The sequence below is a fragment of the Artibeus jamaicensis genome, unplaced genomic scaffold, assembly GCF_021234435.1.
Source record: "Artibeus jamaicensis isolate MK-2021 breed Jamaican fruit bat unplaced genomic scaffold, CSHL_Jam_final contig_851, whole genome shotgun sequence".
Lineage (NCBI taxonomy): Eukaryota > Metazoa > Chordata > Mammalia > Chiroptera > Phyllostomidae > Artibeus > Artibeus jamaicensis.
The window spans coordinates 11408462-11429931 of NW_026521986.1; the positions used below are offsets into that span (position 1 = coordinate 11408462).

The 21470-nt window shown below is 45.8% G+C and overlaps 1 protein-coding gene across 13 annotated transcripts in view; it reads left to right on the forward strand.

Annotated features, from left to right (window-relative positions):
- Positions 1–21470, forward strand: part of SIPA1L1 (signal induced proliferation associated 1 like 1) — a 330234-nt gene that overhangs the window by 253822 nt on the left and 54942 nt on the right. For all 13 annotated transcript variants that reach the window (XM_037127445.2, XM_037127433.2, XM_037127485.2 and 10 more), the window contains 3 exons: positions 5933–6506; positions 7095–7369; positions 13271–13540. In XM_037127445.2, coding sequence (XP_036983340.2) covers positions 5933–6506; positions 7095–7369; positions 13271–13540 — 1119 coding nt within the window. The remainder of the gene's footprint in view (positions 1–5932; positions 6507–7094; positions 7370–13270; positions 13541–21470) is intronic.

The following is a 21470-nucleotide window of genomic DNA, read 5'->3' on the forward strand; positions in this document are numbered from 1 at the left end:
TCCTGTTTCTCACTTTCTCCACTGTGAGCACTGACATTTGTTTACCAACATCTACTTGGTGCCTGCAGTGGAGAAAGTGCAAAGTTTGTTTTCTCGAAGGAGCTTCTTGCTATAATTGTGCAGAGAAGTGTGGGATCCATACAGACCTAAGTCATCAGAAATGTTTAATGAGAAAATGGGATTTGGTGTGTGTTTCCAAGCACAGATGGATGGAATTCAGTGGGGAAAAGGACCAATTCTGCAGTGGTCAGCAGAATATGCGGGAGTGCGACCACAGGAAGGTGGTCAGCACCGGAAGAAGACTGCTGTGCAGGAAAGCTCGTGAGACAGTAGAGACCCTTAGAACGCTAGGCCATCCAGTAGCACTGTGTGATGTAAACGGAGTTTTGGGAAAGTGTATCCAGAGTGACCGTACAAGGTCATCTCAGAAAGACAGACTTAGAACTTACTGTTGTTACTCATTTACTTTTCACCATTCTTGACAGCCCTCGTCATGTATGTGCCGGGCACTCTTCTATGCCTGGAATGCAACAAGGGAACCAGGCGAGAAACATCCTCGTGGTAGATATGGAAATGAGGCCCTGAAATGGGTGTTCTGTCTCCCTGGAAACTTTACATAGGAAAAACTGACTAATTCAGACTAATCCCAGAGGCCAGCTAACTTTGAATAGTAGAAAGAGCCAAGAACTAAGAAATTAATCACCAAGTCTGTGTACTAAAGCTTATGCCCATACCTGGTAAGAGAGCCTCTGGTCTCTATTATTTTATTTGTGCTATTACAGTGGGTTTAATTGGTCCCAGTTGATGGCACAGGTTAAAAGCAACAAATCAAAAACATAAAGGAGCTATTTAGTGGCAAGGATGTACAGAAAATATCAGTAAGTGATGGTTAATAAGGGAGATGCAGAAAAACTCTTCACGTCAAAAATACAAATTCAGTAAGCACCGTGGTCTGGGGTCATTTGGTTTGGAAACAACCAACCAAATATACCTGAGGGCCTCACTGTGCAAACACAGTGCAAATTTATTTTTCACCTTGTTTAACAACTAATGAATTAATAGATATAGGCATTAATCATGAAAGGCTACTGCAAATATCACCAAAAGAGACAAATGTCACATAATGGGAGAACACAGCCCCATGAATGAATTGGTCCTGTCCCCACCCTACCTCCCCAAATTGACTCAGAATCTGATCAGACCTCTAGAGAAGCCAACTCATAGGAAATACAAAAGATAGAACATGTTTGTATTCAGCAAATTCAGACAAACAGCCCCACTTCATTGATAAATAAATTACAAGAAATAAGAAAGAGAGGTGGAGGGGAATAAACAGAACAAAAAAATTTAAGATAAAATTAATTGCAATGTGTTGGCCTTATTTGAAACAAATTGAGACCAAAAGGCTGTTAATAAATCATACAGTGTCTTAATTGAAAATTGGAACATTGATTCACCATTTGATGAAATTAAAGAATTACTAATTTTAGAACTAGTACAATAATGTGTTTGTAATAATGACCCTGAGTCTTTGAAATGAATGTTAAATTACGGTCAGTAACTTATGTTTATAGGATGGTAGGAATATGCTATTACTCCTCTCAGAAAGATTTCCATATCCAGTGGTTAAAATGTTATACATGTTGAAAGGAGTTAGTATGATATAGTCCAGAAAGCACTTGGAATCAGACCAGACCGTTAAACCTCTCAGATCTTAAATTTGCCTTCCTGTGCAGTGGACGGTTGCTTGACATTTTAAAATCTCGTAAGTATCTCATGTGGGCAGGGAGTGTGCTGCGTGCACATTAAGTGCCCTATACTTTTTCTTCTCTTGAAAAAAAATGAATATGGAAACTTCAACTAGCAGGAAAAATCTGAGTGGGTCAAGTGGTGGAAATGTCTTTCAGAAAGTCTATTCCAAGCCATAGATAATCAGCATTCCTATTGTCCAATGTAGCTGAACTTCCTGAGACAACGGTCTGAACGTGTCACTCTCGTGCATACCTGAGCCACTCAGGGCGAAGTGCAGACCGCTTAGCAAAGCCTACAGCATGGAGTCCTTCAGGTCTAGCCTCTCCTGTCTCTCAGCCTCCCCTGGCCCCTCAATCAATCCTTTCTTCACTCTCTATCTCATTCCAGAGACATGTGGCACTACTTAGAGCTCCCAGAACACACCGTACTCTGCCCCTCCTCTTTGCACGTGCTGCTGTGCGGGCTGGAATGCCTCTCCTCACACACACTCCTGCCCCTCCTTCCTCGGATGAATTACTGCTTTTCTTTTTTCTCTGGAGGGCTCCCCTTACTCCCCAGGACTAGCTAAAGTGCTTTTCTGAAGCATTTCCAGTAGCACCTTGCATCTCCCCAGGGGAGCACACAGACCACTGGATAGAGCCCCCCACCAGACCTGGAGCTTCTGGAGGGCTGAGCCTGTGTTGTCTCATCCTTGATCCTCAACATTAGGTGAATGGATGCTGAGAGAAGTCAAAAGTCCCCAGACAGAGAATGAGAGGCACACGCTTGTTCTGCCACCAACCTTTTCTGCCCTTCGCTCAGCTCTGCTTTCTTAAAATCTGGAAATCTGATTAGACTCCAAGAAAGGGAAACTTCCCTCTGCTGTTTTAATATTAGATCCCTTCCTTTTAAATTTTGTGCTGGAAATTGTTTATTGCTGTTCCCGTGGTGTTTCAGGAGTTTAGGTATCTTACTCTTCCCACTTTTTCCCACTGAGACTTCTGTCCAGATGTGTCTGTAATATTCCCATGTATTAACTTGAAATTGGTTCTGTGTATCAAGAACTGTTACTTCATCCAAGGTCAGCAAATGTTAAAGGTCCAGGCCCACTAGATACAGCCTAAGGGTGGTCTCTTTGGCCATGTGATTCTTATGGATGGTCCCTTTTTCAAGTATCTCAGGACTAGAAGGTTTAAAAATATTCTTCCAGGGAAAATAAGTGTAGTCTTGTCAGAGAGCAGGCCGCTGACTGTCCAGGAGCTCAAGTTCCCATCCTGGCTCTAACAGGCTCTGGCCGAATCATTTTACTTCTCTGAGTCTGTTTCCTGGAGAAGTGGAGTTTGTACTAGCTATTCAAATTCAGGTTCAAGGATGTGTCAAATGAAAGAGACACAGAACACCTTCCCAGTCCTTCAGTCATACTCCAAGATTTTGGAGACAGAACATACTTTGTGTTAAAAGGAACACAAATATTCTTCAGTAGAATGCAAAATGAAGATGAATTTTAAGATGGAACTCAAGATTTTCTTGGCAGAGTTTGAGGAACATTGAATTCTCTAAGTTTCCTTTCCCTCCGGTGCTCACTTTCCATGACTGTTTCAGCCTCTGAACTTCTGTCCCTCTGTGTCCTCTAGGTAACCCTCTAGAGTAGGAATTCCTAGTCCTCAACAGTTCCAAGTAAAGAAAGCATGGCTATAGTTTTAAAGAATGTGTTATTCCCCCCCCCTTTTTTTAACTATTGTTCAAGTACAGTTGTCTCCAGTTTCCCCCACCACTCTCACCCACACCAGCCATCCCCACCTCCCTCCCTTGACTCCCTTGATCCACAACCCCCCCAGCTTTGTACACACATGCTTTGTACATGTTCCTAAGTAGATACAGTGTCACATACGTGGCAAACATGAGAATGCCAAGCAGACGCCTTTTGGAGTCTGCTTTCTAAAATAGCAAGAACCATTTAAAATTAATACATTTTAAGTACCTATATATAGCAAACTGAAATTCTAGAAAGGCTTCTTATATAGACAAAAATATTCTTTCTACTTAGTTTTAGGCAGCCTTATTATCAAGCATTCAGAATTCATGGCATATAACTCAATGAGCTTTTAACCTTGTAGATAACCTTGAAAGTTAGATTTACCCAAAACAAAACCCCTTACTTGAAAAGAACATTCTAGGGTATCATCGTCCTCATCTTATTCAACAAGGATTCTATTTCTAATGATGTAAAGCTGATTTTAGTGTCTGTATTTACCTCCCTACCATGGTGAATCACTGATAATTATAGGTTAAGGATTCAGCTCTTCTCCTCATAGTTCATTCTAGAGGCTTCTAATTATTGCGGGGTTTTCAATATATGTTTGTCTCAAGTTCTATCAGTTAATAAATAAACCTGTCGAAAGCCAGCAAGTTTAAGGGGGAAAGTAGATGGGTGGTGTTTACATTCGTACCCCCTGCTAAATATTTTCCTCTCTTTATTTAAAATAAAATCACAGCTGCTTCTTGAGGGAAAAAAAGTGATTTGAAGTGAAATTAGCAAGAAAAGAAATCGCCGATTTAAAAATGAAAGATGTCAAATATTTCTGGATTCTCCCAGGATTCCTCTTAGAAAAACCAGCAAATCTGAATTTTAGCATCTTTGCTTGACTTAAAAAAATGTGCTCAAATTTAAATTATACAGCTGTCAGTATTTAAGCCAGAGAGTTCATAATAGACAGGAAAAATTGCCTCTCTAATACTGGTATAATTAGGCTATAATGCATATGGTGGTCTCTGTGAGTTCTTTCTCCAGTTAAAAAAATGGAGTGTTGCTTGCTGCCTTTCTCTGTCATGAAATGAACTAGGTAGTCTTTTTCAAAAAATAAAAAATAAATTTCTGGAACAAATAGGCCATTCCATGGCATTTTGACAAAATATATACTTTATATCCTGAGGTTGCTGTTTTTAATTTATTCTGTTTTCACAAGAAGTAATCTTTTTTTGAAAAATAAAGCCAAGTAGATAGATAGACAGACAGACAGATAAAATAATGAAGTAGAGCTCTTCAGTTTACTTTGAAAGATGCTGTATATGTGCTTTCCATTCTGGGGGTTCATAAGAAACAGGTTTTGCATCGCTTTTCTTATATTTAGTACAATTATATAATTGACTCGCTCTTCAATAATTAAGTGGTTTGAAGAGGGGGGTGTCTGACCTGCTCCGATCGTCCCTGCCGTCCCTCTCAGACTGTGCTGCGGTCCTGCATGCGCTCAGGGGACGCGACATAGGGCACATGGCCTCTTTGTTGTCATTGAACTTCTGTTGTCGTTATTGTTATTCTAGGACGTTTTTCCCTTCTGATGTTAAAAATAATGGATTATTACAGATGTTTATATGATCCTTTTCTTAGGCACAGTTTTAGCAATATACAGAAGTGACTGGAACATGTTTTCTTAAGTCAGTCTTGTGTAAAGGAATGGGAAAAGGGAAATATTCTCACCAACGAATTGTCAAACACCAAAAGTGAATGTGGGCCAAAAAATAGCTCTATTTAAAAATAAGGTTTTAAAGCACTGTTGCTGTTACTAAAAAGATCAAAGTCACTTTAATATCTTACTCAAATGTCAGTTTTCATTTTTAAATTGTGCTTTTGGTTTGTTGCATAATGCCTGACACATAGGCCAACAAGAAATGTTTATTTAGTTAGAAAGAATTTTAATCCATGTCTCTTATGTCATGCATCTTTTGATAGTTTCACGATAAGCTGTTCACTGTTGGACATCATATCTAAAATGGAGACCATGTTAATGTTCTTTTAGAATCTATGTTTGTTCTGGAAGGTCATGTGATTATAGTAACACCCCTCGGAAATAATCAGTAGGTATTTAAAATGCTGTCTTCTGTCTTTTATGAAGACTGTGTCAGTAAATTTTTTTTCATGGAGTTACAGTTGGATTACTATGGCTAATGAAAATAACATCTTAACTTTAAGTTTTTTGGCCTAGAAAAAAATTGTTTTATAAACTCTAAATGAGGTTGAATGAATAACAAATGTGCACATGTTAAGTGGAAATGTGCATTATTTCTTGTGGGACAATGACGGTTCTTTTCCTTTTGAGGGACAGCTTAGTCTTGGGGGAAGCGTGTTTCATTCTCAAGCTTGGAGACTGAGAATTGTTGACCCACCCCTTTCTCATTGATCTTTGCTTTTTTTCCCTCTTAGTGTGGCTGTCACCAGGTCCAGAGATGTGCCTTCCTTTGGACCGCCCATCCCCAAAGGGGTCACTTTCCCTAAGTCAAATGTGTTCAGGGACTTCCTTCTGGCCAAAGTGATAAATGCAGAAAATGCTGCTCATAAATCGGAAAAGTTCCGGGCTATGGCGACACGGACGCGCCAGGAATACCTGAAAGATTTGGCAGAAAAGAATGTCACCAACACCCCTATTGACCCATCTGGCAAGTTCCCTTTCATCTCTCTGGCCTCCAAGAAGAAGGAAAAGTCTAAGCCATATCCAGGAGCCGAGCTCAGCAGCATGGGGGCCATTGTGTGGGCCGTCCGAGCCAAAGACTACAACACGGCCATGGAGCTAGACTGCCTTCTAGGAATCTCCAATGAGTTCATCGTCCTCATCGAACAGGAAACGAAGAGTGTGGTTTTCAACTGCTCCTGCAGAGATGTGATAGGGTGGACCTCAGCTGACACCAACCTCAAAATCTTCTACGAGCGAGGGGAATGTGTTTCAGTGGAGAGTTTCATTAACAATGAGGATATCAAGGAAATTGTCAAAAGGCTGCAGGTGAGTCTTCTCCTCCCACTCACCCACATGTAGTTTCCCTTTTACAAAGCTTTCAGCACAGACCAGAGCTTGTATTCTCTATTGGGTCCTCAGGGAACTCCCCTTGATGATGTGAAACAACACCAAACTTACCTTAGAATAAGCTGGGAAGCCACACTTAGTGTCTGTGTGTGTGTGTTGGAAGCCCATGTGCATATGACCTGATCCCACTGCCCTGGTGACTGATGAAGTGGCCCAGCCAGTCTGCTTTAGTTGTCGCAAAGAATCGTTTGATTGGGCATCTGCTGATTTGAATGTTTAAGGACAAAATAACTAGCAAAATAAGGTTTCTCTTGTCTGCCAGCTCCTTGTAGGTCTCTGTTTGAGGTTTCCTTGTAACTTCAGTGAAGCTATTGGTTCTTTGGATGCAACAAGTGTGTTGCCTTTGGCCTAGTGAATGGAGACCAGTGAAGGGAAGTAACCGGACGGCTGTCCAGCTGGCAGTAGTGTATTCAGAAATGACCCTGCTTACACTGTTTTGCTAGTGCCGTGTCTACCACTGAACGCCCTCTTTCATTAAACCATGCTGTCTTCTGTTTCCTCATCTAGTTTGTGTCAAAAGGTTGCGAGTCGGTGGAGATGACTCTGCGCAGGAACGGGCTAGGACAGCTTGGCTTCCATGTCAACTATGAGGGCATCGTGGCGGACGTGGAGCCCTACGGCTACGCCTGGCAGGCAGGGCTGCGGCAGGGCAGCAGGCTCGTGGAGATCTGCAAGGTGGCAGTGGCCACTCTGAGCCACGAGCAGATGATCGATCTCCTGAGAACGTCCGTCACGGTGAAGGTTGTCATCATCCCCCCCCATGATGACTGCACCCCACGGAGGTAGGTCTGAGCTGGCAGCCTGGGAGCCCAGGGCCAGGCCCCTGTGCCATGAAGTGCTCCTGCTGGCTAGGGCAGTAGGGTGCGATGCTGGACGTTCTCTCCGTGGAAAGTCTGACTCAGGACACAGCTTCCTTTTGGCATGTGGCAGCAGCAGCTGGAAAGAATGACTAACTTGGACCATTCCCAGGATTTTTAGCTCTCAGTTTATAAAGTTGCTGTTGCAGATAGAAGAGTCTGGTAATAGCCACCTTAAACACCTTGCACCAGTAGCTGAGAAGCATTGCACACTTAGCATAAAAGATGCCCAGCACCACACACTGTCAGACTCTTTCCTTTTGTGTTGTGTGACACACTCATTCTTCCGAACCTCCCATTTGTGCCCCATTGCTGTCCGACATTCCAGGTGCCGCTCTGACCCTGGCTGTCTCAGCTGGGGGGGCTGAACGTGACTGACCAGGCTTTTCCCTGACTGCATCCATGTGACAGGAACTGGCCTCAAACGAGCTGATCCTGCTCTTGGTCCCTTGGCCGTTGGTTCCGGCCTTTTCCCAAAGGGAAGCCCACCAGCTCCCTGCCCCTCCCATCTGCTGCCAAGCCAGCAGTGCTGTTGAAAATTTAATTTCTCTGCCTCTGGGGAGGTTTCTTGATGGAACAACTGTTTCTTTTTTCCTTTGGGCACACAAATGCTATTTTTGCTAGTCCCCCCACCCCACCCCCCACCAACCCTACCCCCACAAACTGTTAACTTGCTTTGAACCCATATTTTCTAAGAGTTTATCTTAATGTTTGTTAGTGACTCGCTAGGCCTTCTAAAGCAAAGACAATACTCCTTATCCTGTTTTTTCCCCAGAACATGACCAGTCTGCACCTGAGCTTTCAGAGATTCATGGACATCAGGTGGTGGAATGTCTGGAAGTCACAGTGGGTCATTGGTGCCATTTAAAAAAATAAGCAGCAATGACAATCTAAATGTACTTCAGTTCTTTAAACCAGACATTACATGCCAGACCGTGGGGGCGTTCCCTAACACTGCCGACCTCCTCAGTGGCCCGGAGACTCGTGTGCCTCCGTCAGAGTGTGGTGAAACCCCTTCGTCTAGCAGCTTGAAAAAGCGCTCTGTTTTGGATGATTGGATTTCTCTGGAAACCAGAATATATACCATAAGCTCTTTATCTGAGCTTTTTTGCAGGGTGGAAGGAAATATTCTAAAATTGCTTTACACACATTCCCTGCCTTTGAGTTAATCAGGTCTCTTCTGATTCCTTGAAGCACATTCTCATTGAGGGTCAGCATTTTGCTGAATGTGGGATTCAAGAATGGTTACTGAGGTGCATCAGAAAGAGGGTTCGATCCCTGGCTGGTATAGGTCAGTGGATTGAACGCTGATCTGCAAACCAAAGAATCGAGGTTTGATTCCCAGTCAGGGCACATGCCTGGGTTGCAGGCCAGTTCCCAGCAGGGTGCAACCATACATTGATATTTCTCTCCCTCTCTCCTTCCCTTACCCTCTAAAGATAAATAAATAAAATCTTTTTAAAAAGGAGGGGGTTTGGTTCTTACACACCTCCCGCTGCTCTGCACTTGTCTGTCGTCTGTCCCTTGAACTACAGATTGCCTCCTCTGTGGCCTCTAGACAGGCAGTTACAGGCTGGAGAAGAAACCGGCTCCACAACTTCTCAACCTTAATTGCGCACAGTAGAGTTATAGCTGCTAGTCCAAGGACTGATGTACCCAAAATGAACCCTGGAGATCCCATGCCACCATCTCATTTGTTCAGAGGTCTTTCCCCTTGTTTCTAGTCCCCAGTGTTGGGTGGTGGGAGGCCGAGGAGGAAATAGGTGTGTGAACATGTGTAAGGAAACAGGAGGGAGTGGGCAACTGTGGGTGGTCGTTCCTGGGAAGATGGGCCCAGGGGCCTGGCCTTGGGTAGAGAGGTCTGTGATGGGAGGGCTTTATCTATACCATAAGATATTAGACTAGGTATGTCTCCCATGGTGTGTTGGTAAAAACAACTAACATTTGCTGAGTGTCTAATGAGCCAGGTCCTGGAAAAAGCACTTCTACATGGGTTAGTGCCTTTAGTCCTTGTAACAGCCCTGTGAGGTAATGCTGTTAATATACTCAGTCAAGCTCTTAGCTGCTACTTTGTATGCTTGGGGTACAAATCCTTTCCTCCTATACCAGCATAAGCAAGGACTTGGTGAGCTGGCTTTCTGTTGGCTAGAGGAACCTTGATTTGGAACATCTGCGGATTACTACCATGTAAATACTCCCATTGCAGCCAGTTCCAAGCTACCAACCAAGAGTTGGGACACAGGCTGCTCCCTCCCACCCAGCCCAGAATGAATGAGCTGTATTTGTCATCTGTTCCCAACACTGCTTCTAGCTCGCTAGCTGCTACCCTCTCTACCCGTGGAGCTGACAGTGACAGGACCGAGGGTGTTAGGGTGCAGGAGGGCAGGCTGGGAGAAGGATCAGGGCAGTGCGCAGTGCCTCGGGCCTCGGAGACGCACTCGGCCCCTCTCACTGCAGTTCCGTCAGAAGTGCCCCTGCTGACCACCTGAGCAGGTGTGAGGTGATGCCACAGATGCCTTTGAGGACTGCAAGTCCTGCTCTCCCCATCCTTCCTTCAGACCGACTTCAAAGGAACAGTTGAAGCATTAGCACCTTGCTACAATTTTCAGGAAAATAAGATAATTCTCTTCTTTTTCCCCTGTCTCCTCCACACTTCACACTCCCACTTTTGTTTTCCTAACAACTAATTAATTATTCTCTTTGACTAGTCACCCTGCTCTTCGGTTGTTACTGCTGGGCGGGGCAGAGCAGGCTCCTGGAGGCACACGCCCCCACACACACACACACCCTGCCCCCCCCCCCGGCACAGGATCACCAGGCATCTGAAAGGTGATCTGGTGATCAGACGTGATTACGGACACCCGTGTGTGTTTACATGGGAGAGTCATTAGTTTTGGAAAGGCAGTGGCTTTTTAATGAGAAAATCCAGTTTAACAACAACAAAGCGAAGCTTCAATAACAAATATAAAATAGGGCTCTTTTCCCTGTTCTCAGGAATTTTTTTTTTAAAAAGACCCCTGTATGAATATTTTTTGAAGTGAAGTTTTTTAAGGAGATGAAGGGACAGGGAAAGTCTAGCAAAATTTCTGAGCCCCTCCTGTGTAGGGGGCTTTTAAGGAAATCTTCATGGCAACCTTATCCCCAGGAAAACAATGCTGAGAACAAGGTCGCCAAAGGTTCTGTAGCCGCCCAAGGAGCCAGCCCACCAGTTGCTGCGGGAACAGGTTGGGTATTGACCTGCAGACTTCACTAGAAAGCTTGCCCCTGGAGAGAGACAGCAGACTGCCCTGGGAGCCCCCTCACCCAACTTCCATCACAGACCCTGGAGGCCAGGACCAGGGCTGATCTGTCGGTGTCAGCAACCTCAGAGTCTTCAACAGGCCTTCTCTTGGCAAGAGCAAAAGCACCCAGAGAGCAGGTTAAACTGCCGTGACGCTGCTGCGACGGCGTTGCGTGGCGGGGGAGGGTGACTCCACGCTGGGTGGGCCAGTGGCCCACAGTCGGTAAAGAGAAAGCAGTCTCTGGCCATTCAGGAGGGAGAGTAGGAGGCAAGTTACATAAAGGGACCAAATAACCTTGTAAACAAGGCTGGGTCACAAAGGGTTTTCTTCACTTAAAAAAAAATAAGTATCTCAAAATGCAAAAGCTAGAAGGGCAGCTGTTAGAGATCATCTGGTTCAAAGCTCTCATTTTTCAGATGAGGGTGAGTGTTTTTCCTGAGCCAAAGTCACTTGGTTATCAGGGACCTAGCCGTCGTCAAGAGTCCATTACAATGTTTTTATTCAATATGCTGTTCAAGTGTTTTTCTGTCTGTATTCCATAGTGTCTTAAGGAAAAAGGTGAATGTACTAGGTAATAAGAAATTAAAGGAAACATAAATTTTTAAAACACTGAGAAAAAGGAGATGAAGTGGTATTTCAGTTAACTCAGGGTTTCAGTGTGTCACCATGTATCACATTTAGCACTGGGTTTTTACAGGTCGCTGGGTTTTCTGTGTTGTCACAGGGTTTTCTGTGTTGTCACAGGCTCTGGCCTGAGTGAAACGTGGTAAGACACTCTGAGGTGAAGGAATTTGGAGACTGGGAGTAGAAGCGTGCTTTCATTAGTGACTGAACTAAGACTAACCAAAAGTGGATTGATTCTGTGAGTTCAGATCCTGCCTCTTCCACTTCCTGGCTTTGTGGTGCTGGGCAAATTAATCTTTCCAGGCCTCCATTTCCTCTCCCGACAAATGGGGGCAATGATTTACACACTTCAGAGAGCTGTAGTGAGGCTAGATTGGTGCCTGGTCCGTGGTGAGCTCGGAGTGTTCAAGTTACTGTTGTTCAAGCTTTACTTGGGAGGACACATTAAAAGTCACTTTAGGGACGCACACATCTCCGCTTTCATCTCTGTTCTTCCGTGTGCTGCTCACTTATAGATTCTGTGTGTGATTCTTACATGTCACAGGAATCAGTGAGTGGTGGTCGGGGCCAGCACGTGGTCCAGCCCGTGCTGGGCGGCAGGCGGGTCGGCAGGTGGCTGGGCTGTGGCTCCTGGCGCATTGTCTTCGGTCCCTGCGCCCGGATCTTCCCTCCTCACTTAGGGTTTGTCACACTGCCCCTCGTTAGAGCACGTGCAGGAGATTTCTGGTTGTGTATTAAAGTGATGGACGTGCAGAAGACAAAGATCGTTGGCTAATGGGTTCTTTTAACCAGTTCTAATAGTAAGTGTTTGGACATGGAGGGTTAACCGAAATTACTAAATTAACGTCACCTGTTTTCCTTTTTCAGCGTGGTGCTAGACCTTTTTAAATTACACACATGGCGCGTCCCCGCGGCTCCGCCTCCGTGTCTGTCCGGCCGCGGCTCGGACTCTCCCGCTGTCGCCCCCGCGGGGCCTCAGCGGCTGTTTCCCAGCCGCCCGCACCTTCCCTTTCCAGCGCTTCCCACCTCCTCTCAGTCCGGGAAATTCCTTTACGAAAGAAAGTCATTTTTTTTTCATTTAGTGATAAAATTCAAAACACAGTTTGAGGTACTGCTTTAGTGAGAATAGGGTTGGGTTTTTGTTGTTGTTGTTTTTTGTAATTTGTCAGTCAAGTTAATGGTTTCTTGATCTTGGTGGTTTTGGGTGAAGGGAACCGAAAGTGGCCTTCACGTTTCCTAAGGTTTGGGGGTTGGGGTGGTGACACCGAAGGGGCTAACGTGACAGAGGACACTTCCGCCAGCCGTTCTGCGGGAGATGTAGAACTTGGGGCGGTGGTGCGGGCTCGGGGAAGGATTTCAGATCATGCTTCGTTCCCTGGGAATTTGATAACTGCAGAATTTCTCTCATTGACTTTTTCTTTCCCTCTGAGGTAAATTTGGCTCTCATTTTGGATTTCAGAATTTCTCCCCACTTTATTTTTGACTGTCAGTGTCCCCGCAGATTCAGAAGCGGACACCCCTACACACCCGGTCCCCGGGGAAGGGCGTGCAACTCTGCGTGCGGGGTCCTCCAGGCCCTGTCCCGGGGGGTCTGCTCCCTGCCTGTCGGGCTGCCTGGTCGCCTCCCCTCCTCAGGTCTCCATCCTGACTCCCCCCTGCCCCACCACGGGGACCCTGGGTCTCTGTTTTTCAAGGACTCCATGTCTCAGACTTAACGGTTGGGGTTGAACAAAGGAAGTGTAAGACTTCCCGGGGTTCTGGTTTTTGAAAGGAAACTAATTATAGGGCCCAGTGATTAAAACATGGTTTGAAACAGAGGATGAAGTGTTTGATCCATTTTAACTGTTAATGAGAAGCAGCGTGGTTGCACCAACAAGGAAAAACAATATTAATTTTCCTTCTCTCTGCCCTTCCCCTACAGGAGTTGCTCCGAAACCTACCGCATGCCGGTGATGGAGTACAAAATGAACGAAGGGGTTTCCTACGAATTCAAGTTTCCCTTCCGAAATAACAACAAATGGCAGAGGAATGCCAGCAAGGGGCCCCACGCTCCCCCAGTCCCGTCGCAGGTGCAGAGCCCCATGACCTCGAGGCTGAACGCGGGGAAAGGAGACGGGAAGATGCCGCCTCCGGAGAGAGCCGCCAACATTCCTCGCAGCATCTCCAGCGACGGGCGCCCTCTGGAGAGGCGGTGAGTGCGCCTTCCGAGGTCCGCGCCAGGTCTCTGCCCCTGGTTTCAACAGCGGCAGGCGCTCAGCACCGGCTTGTAGGTCCTCCCGTTTCACTAGAGACTGAGAATTAAGGCTGAGATGCCTGCACAAGCAGCGTTCAAAGCACAGTAGCATCCCAGAGCCATAAGGATAATGGAGGATCTCTTCTCAGGTAGCATTCAGCTCTGCGTTAGGGCATTTGTGCTCCGCTCCTTCCCTTCCACATGGGATCGACCGAAATCATCTTACACACTCGGCGGCCATGTGGATTAGAACTCAGTACATGCTTTGAGGTGACATTGACCATGTTATCATCTTTGACAGCCTTCATTTTGGGGGGATAAGTGATGGGATAGCAACAGAATACAGGTTTTGGGTTGAGTGTGTGTCACTTTGTTAATAAAAAAATTGTGAGAAATGAAAAGAACCAGTATAGCATAAACATAGTTGCCAGTGCTGTGAAAGAAGGGAAAAACGGGGCATGTAAAGCACTCAGTCCTGAGTGAAGTAAAGCCCAAGAAAGAGGTTGAGGGTCTCAGAGGGGAGAACCGAGCACTGAAGATTCCCAAGGAAGCCCTAGCACGTTTGTCTGCAATTCGTGTAAAACAAAGCACTTTGAAATAGAATAGGCCAAAAATTAAACTTGATTAAGTACTTTTAAAATGTAAATAAAAACTGGCTCTAATGTTTTAAATTGCACTATAAATTTGTTGTCCCTGCTTACCTCTGTACCAAAGAGAGCAGTTTTCCTTAGTGACCTGCTAGTCACCTGCTAGGAGCAGCCAACGTCCCTCTGTCCATCCGCGCTCCTTTCCCCATCACCTCTGCTTGTCTTGAGCTCATCTCCTGAAGTGCCTGCGGCTCCTGCACTAGGGAGGGATCAGAAGCTTCGGCTGTGAGAAGCCTTGTTCCCAGGAGCTGGGTGGGGTAGAAGGAAGGTCCCTGTGGAGCCAAAATTTGACCCTGGCTCATCTGAGCAGCAGGAAGTAGGTCCCACAGGAATGGGTGGCAGGGAAGGTAGGTCCTAGTGATGCTCAAACAGTCACTGGTTCAAATTACGAGCAGAAAGCTGGTGGTTTTAAAAATCACACTAAGTTGTCTTTTATCTTAGTCTAAATTTTAAGCTATTCCATAAAAACATTGTCACTTAGTTATTTCAGAAATACCAGAAAACCATGTATAAATAACTTAGTAAAAAACAGACCAACTAAAAACATGAGTTGTCTTTCCAAAATCCTTCATTTAATCCTGGAGACTTATTTACAGAGCCTAGCTGTTTATCTCAAATGATTCTTCTCCCAAAGTAGCTATGTTTCCATCTGGACTCCTCGTTTTCATTATTTTCAAAGAGGAAAAACATCCAAGAGATCTCTGAATAAATTCTTTGTTCTACACTTTCCCAAGATGGCCCTCTCTGAGGTGTGTGCTAACTGGAATTCGTGGTTTGGCCCGAGTTTCGAAAGATGGACCCAGGAAACCATTGTTAAGAGAAGAAGCCGCTTTTCCTTTCAATGCTGTTTTCTCTCCAGAGCAATCACCGGGCTTTTACAAAGTGAAATTAGTTTTGTGTTACTTCCCTTACACAATCTTCCATATAACACAATAGCAGAATATATTTCAGTCCCACATTGAGTTTAATTTCTGCAACAGCAACCAGATTGTTGCTGACCATACTGACCTCCAAAAGTGAAAATACGGAGCTAATTATCATCCTGTGATACAGGCAACTTTTAGTGCTAGACAATGCATCAGTTCCACTTTTTCCCAGATGGAGCTCTTTGAGTTCCAGAGCTTATTTCTGCATGTACTTGTGTCTGCCCTTCCTCTTAACCCCACCCAGAGGAAAAGGAATCTCAGGGGTGCGCACCGTGGAAGCCTGCGACTCTCTAAGCCGTTTGTAGATACAGGGGCGGAAGTTTGACCTCAGTCCCCTCTCTGGCCTTGGTTGTGGGTGTTCTCTAGAACACTGGACTCGGATTCCAGATGGTGTGATGGGACTTGGAGAATCCCAGCCCTGTGTTTTCAAGATATTCAGGTTTTTGGCTCACCTTCATTTTGAAGTATATGAGAATTTAGACAGATATTCTTATTTTGTGAATATTTAGGGGTTTGATTTCCTATCCCATCATTCTGTATTTTCAGTAATAGAATTTTTATTTTTTATAATCTTGAGGATATGTTTTTTATTTCCTTTTTTTTAAGAGAGAAAGGAAAGGGGGTGGAGAGAGGGATGTCTGTATGGGGGAGCAACGGCAGTGGCTCGCCTCCCACACGGTCCCCGACCAGGACGCGCCCACAGCCTTTTCTGGTGTGTGTGGGGGGGTGGCGCTGCAACCAGATGCGCAGCCTAGCCAGGGAATACCGTTTCATTTTCTGAACTTTAGCTCCGGTCATATAGAGAAGGTTGTAGCTGAGAAACTCTTACTACTATTTCAGGAATATTCAGGTGTAGAATGGACTTATGACATCACCAGGAATAATTCCTGAATCCTTTGCAAATCCACAGATTCATAAAGGTTACCCGAAGAAATGTAATTTCTTCCATAAAATATACGAAACATAGATGAAATTTTAAGCATTCCTTGTGTAGTATTCCTGAGAACCAAACACCTCACTGAGACACAGAAGTGAGGACCCCCGCTCCACACACATCCACTTGATCCCCCACAGCAGCCCTGCCCTGGGCAGCATGTACGTTTGTGCCTGGCCGCCTCCGACAGTGTGGTGCGGACCTTTCGGGTGAATCACAAAGAGAACGAGTGACCAGGTCTGCCGTAAACTGGGTCTTGCCTTACACCGACAGCGTGGGCCTAACACTGGGACCAGCATACTGCCTTTACATAGTCCCGCTACGCTACCTTCTCTCTCCCAGGCCAGGCAAGTTGTGTCTGACTTGCCACACGGATTAGCAGCCGTCGCCAGTCCACCTGCGCATGCGCCACGACTAAACCTGCCTACTTCATTCACGTGGCAGGGTCCTGCATGGCTCCTTGTAGATGAAGTCCTTAGTTTACTGCTTGTAGAACCAGAGGTTTGCTTGAATTGGATGCAAGATCCTGGCGTTAAAGGTCATTAGGAACAATTTTTTAAAACAATAGTTGTGAAACAGGTTTTTTTTTTCTTTTAATACTAAGGTCGGGATTTTTATGACATACTAAAACGTGTTGGTGTTCAGGGTTTCTGACGAATTGTTTGGTTGAATTGGGTTCTCTTTATGCATTAGGAGAAATCGATGCAATGAGAACAGGATACCTATTTGTCATTTAAGTAGAATAAAGTCTAATTCTGTTTGGTTTAAATAGATGAGCTTTATGCTCTCCAGGTGGCCTCTTGACTACGGAATTTTATAGTACTTGTGGGGCTAGTATTTACTAACAGAATTAGTATTATTCAACCAAAACAGGCACTATGATGCAATTATTGTTTTGCCCCAGATTTATCTGAGTATAAGCATAGAATTGAAATAAAAATAGCTGGCTGTTGCACATTGAACTTTGCTGTATTTTATATAAGGCAGGATCACTAATAAAACCCTGAGCTGTCTTCATATGCTCAGAAGGTTTAGCTATTTCAGGGGCTTTACATAAACAACAGGCATCTTAGCATATAAAAGAATGTTCCTGTCTCTTTTTCTCTTCCTTTTTATTAAATTTATTGGGGTGACACTGGTTAACAAAATTAATACAGATTTAAAGTGCACATTTCTACAACACATCACCTGTATACAGTATTTTGTGTTCACTGTTTACCACCTTTTTTTAAAGATGAAGTATTACCAGCCGTTATATAAATGTTTGGTGTTGGATCTCATTGAATATCGGTGCTTTTGAGTTTTGCCTGCGTGCCACACTGCTCTCCTTCCCCTGCTTCGTTTAGCTCTAAGTAGCTGGAGGGAGAGTGCTTCCTCTTCCTTACACAGAGTTAGGGGTGGCTGTATTTGCAGCCCCACCCGCAGCCCCCTCAGCGGGCACACGGGTGGGGGGCGTTTGCCTGGTGGATGTTGTTGAAATAAGCAGAGTTCTCCACTCAGAGAGCACATTAGTCATGTGCTCATCCCACTTTTATTTTTAAGAAAATGTTCTCTTAAGTTTATTGCATACAAGTTCTGGCTAATTTTCATTGCGTCATTTTCTACTTTGAGACAAAGCAAATACCCGTTTCATCCTTACTCTTCCTTTACTTAGAGTATTAGCTGTGGTTAGAAGTTTCAGGACCCCTATCTTCCAAATGCAGTCCACCCGGCCCCTGGTAGTTTGACTTGACTTACAGATTATTAATTCCTGGGACTTCGGAGCTTCCCTGGGGCGGCTCAGGCTGCATCCCTCTGACTCCCCATTTGTAAATCTACCGCCACCCTCCTCCTTCAAATTCCTTTTGCTTGTCTTCCAAAACTTTAGTCTTTTTTTTTTTTTTTTGGTCATTTCTTTCAAATCTGTGTCATCACTCCCCAAATTTTGTGTCCCCTACGCTTTCCTTCTCATTTTTCTTTTAGCCACACACTGTGCGGTATCTCAGAACGGTTTGTTTCAGTAGTCTCAGCCATGGTCTGTGTGTGGGCAGTCCCTTGCTGGTATGTATTTTGCCCTGACCTCCTTTTTTACTTTCTCTGTTCATACCCTGACTGCCTAAGGAACCACCTGTACGGGAATGACACAGTGTCTCCTACAAGTCCCACTGACTTCGGCTTCCCTCCATCATCTCTCCCATCTCGCCGAAGGACTTGCCATCTACCTAAGTATCCAGAGCAGAGCTAGGATTTACAACCAGCTTCCCCTCCACCCTCGTCTCCATCTCCACACCATTCAGTTTTCAGGTGCTCAACATCTGTCGATGTTTAAGCCTCCTCCTTGTCATTGCATTAGGGACTCTCATTTCACAGGAAGATTTTTCTGGCCAAAAGTCTCTCCATCCTCCCGTGCTGCGTGTGCGTGGGACTGTCCAGTAGAAATGGCAGTACTCCTCGGGCTGTGCCTTTCGTCGCCACCTCCCTGTGCGTTCCTGCCCACTCCTCGCCCCTGCACCCCTGGCTCTAGGCGTGTGGATGCCTCTGTCGCCGGGGTCCTTCTCCCCCAGGCACCTTCACACCCGCCGCTCTGCTGGGCCTGCCTTCCCCCGGCAGCTCAACAACTGGCATTTTCACACCGAGCCCAGGCTCACCGCCTCCGAGCAGGCTCCTTCAATTTCTCCGAAACACGCTCTACCTTAATTGCCTGTGAAGAAAGTCCTTCTTCACAGGATTTATTTTTTATTATAATCTTCTGCATCTATGTTTCCAACTTAAGGCAGTCTGCCTTATTCATGGTCGTATTCCGAGAACCAACTGCAGATTCTGGCATTTTAAGGGGCTCTCAATGAATTTTTTAAAAAACTTTATTTAGTATGAAACCATCATGCTAAAGAACTTACTTGAAGAAGTGGGAATAAAAGTAAATCAATTTAAGAGAAAACAAGTCAGGTTTTTTTCTGTTGTGGTAAAATACACATAACGTAAAATTTACTATTTCGGCGATCTGTAAGTGTGCGGTTCTGTGGCCTGTGTACATTCACACTGTGGTGGTGTCACCGCCAGCATCCATCTCCTGAACTTTTTCGTCTTCCCCTCCAGAAACCCCGAGTCCATTAAACAGTAACTCCCATTTACTCCACGGCCCCTCAGCCGCTGGCAGCAACCGTTCTGCTCTCTGTGAGTTTGACTACCTCACGTAAGTAGAGTCATATAATACTTGTCCATTTTAGCATAATGTCTTTCCATGTCTATTCAGGTTGTAGCATGTGTCAGAGTTTCCTTCCTGCCTTAGCTCACGGGCTACTCTAGCAAAATACTACAGGCAGGGGAGAGGGGGCTTAAACAACAGACATACATTTCTTGCATTTCTGGAGGCAGGAAGTCCAAGGTCAAGGTGCCAGCAGATGCAGTTTTTGATGAGGACCCTTCTGCTGCATTGCAGGCAGCTGCCTTCTTCCTGTGTCCTCTTGTTGAAAGGCTCCCACCTGGGAGGCTCCACCTTCATGACCTCATCTGAGCCCAGTCTCCTCCTCACGCCTGATGGGGTCCGGGCTTTAACTTCTGAATTCGAGCTGTGGCGGGAGTGGGGGGGTTGTGTGCATTTAGCCACGGCCTTATTTTTAAAGACTGAATGACACTGATATTTCCTGATGTGCATAGTAGCAGATTTTGGTTACCCATTCTTTTGTCAGTGGACACGAGGGTAAGTCGGTTTATTACAAAAAGTAAATCATAGGTAAAAGTGAAACATTCTCTAGTCAGATAAAGCTATGGAAGTAAAGCTAGATTTAAGTAGAACTCTTTAATGTTGGGGCTAAGTTTATAATTCTGTATTAAAAATATATTGTGGATAAAGCTGTATAAAATTGACTCGAAATGTGAGTCCTTGTTTGACTTATAGCCTATAAGCCTATAAAAGGTATCAGTTGTGTTGAAACTGAATTATGGGAGCATTTTTTGTTTGCTGGTTGGTTTGTTTGCCAAGATCAAGTAGAAAGGCGGAGGCCATGTTTGACTGAAACCCACCAGGCTCTCAGGCTCCACCCCCCCTCCTTTGAAGGTGCTGGGATACACTGGGGTTGGAGTTCAGATGATTTGCAAGTTCACATTTTTAGATAATGGTGTAAAGATGTTTCCTATTCAAGACTCAGGAAATGGGCACAGTGGCTGAAGCTGGGCTGCCTCCCAGTTCCCTTTCCTTTCCCAGCTCCGGAGTGGTCCAGGGACACCTGACCAGCATGCCTCAATGTGGCCCCCGGTGCAGGCTCTTGAAATGCTCCACTCCGCAGGCCTCGAGATCGCCGCTGTGCAGCAGCCCAGGGAACCGCTCCCACGCGGCTTCCTCCCCACGGGGCCGCCAGCTTTTCCTGTGACACACCCAGAGGCCTCGGCAGTCCAGGGGCTTGGATTTGCATTCCGGTCCCACCCCTTGAGATTGATGTGACCATGGGAAGTTCCTCATCCCCTCTACCCTTCAGTGTCCCCAAGAATTAAATGGGGCTCCAGCCCCACCTCTCAGAGTCCTTGTGAAGGTGAAGGTAATGTAGCTGCTCTGTATCCACTGGCTCTTCCTTTATGCAGACCTGACGCACAGCGAGGCTTGGAGAGCGGGCGTGGGAGTTGCGGCGTGACCTTGTCATTTTGTCAGTGCTTTTCCAAAGACGGCTGCACAGATGTCAAAGAGCTTGTTTGAATTGAGCTCTATAGGGAATGGGGACAGCTGGTGGCCACCTAGACTGGTGGGTCAGTCTTCAGCATCTTCTTGGCCACATGAGGGGTGGGTCAGTGTTTCCACAAACAAGTCATGTTGTCTTCAGTGACAGTGTCATGGTTAACCTTGGTGACACAAAGAAGGTGAGCTCAGGAGGCCTGTGGTGCTGGAAACCCGCATGGTGAACTGTGCAGATGGAGAAGTTGTAGGAAATACTACGAAGACTGTCCTTGCAAATTAGAACGGGCCTGAGGGATGATCTGTAAAACACCAGTTCTGTGTGTCTGAGAAGAGCAGCGTCGTGGCGTGTGGTCCAGCTATCTGCGTGTCGGTGAGGAACCGCGCTTCTCTGTGCGCACCCAGCAGTTGGGCTGAGCCTTCCCACCCAGCTCAAGGGCCGTTCTGCCCGAGGACCACCCAGAGAGGCCAGGCCCAGCCACATCCTACAGGAGGGTCTACAAAGGCCCACAGTGGCCCTAGATCTTCCTCAAGCCCCTCCCTCCCCAGCATACATGCACACACACACATATGTACATGTGCCCGGGGAAGGTCTGGGGATTGGATACAGGCTCAACACACATCTTGCTGCAGCCCTCCTGCGTGTGAGGCGGGGCGAGAGCCGCAGGCCCTGCCTGAAGAGCACATGTCACACACATGAGCATGTCTGCCACTGGGAACCGAATCACTCTCCGGG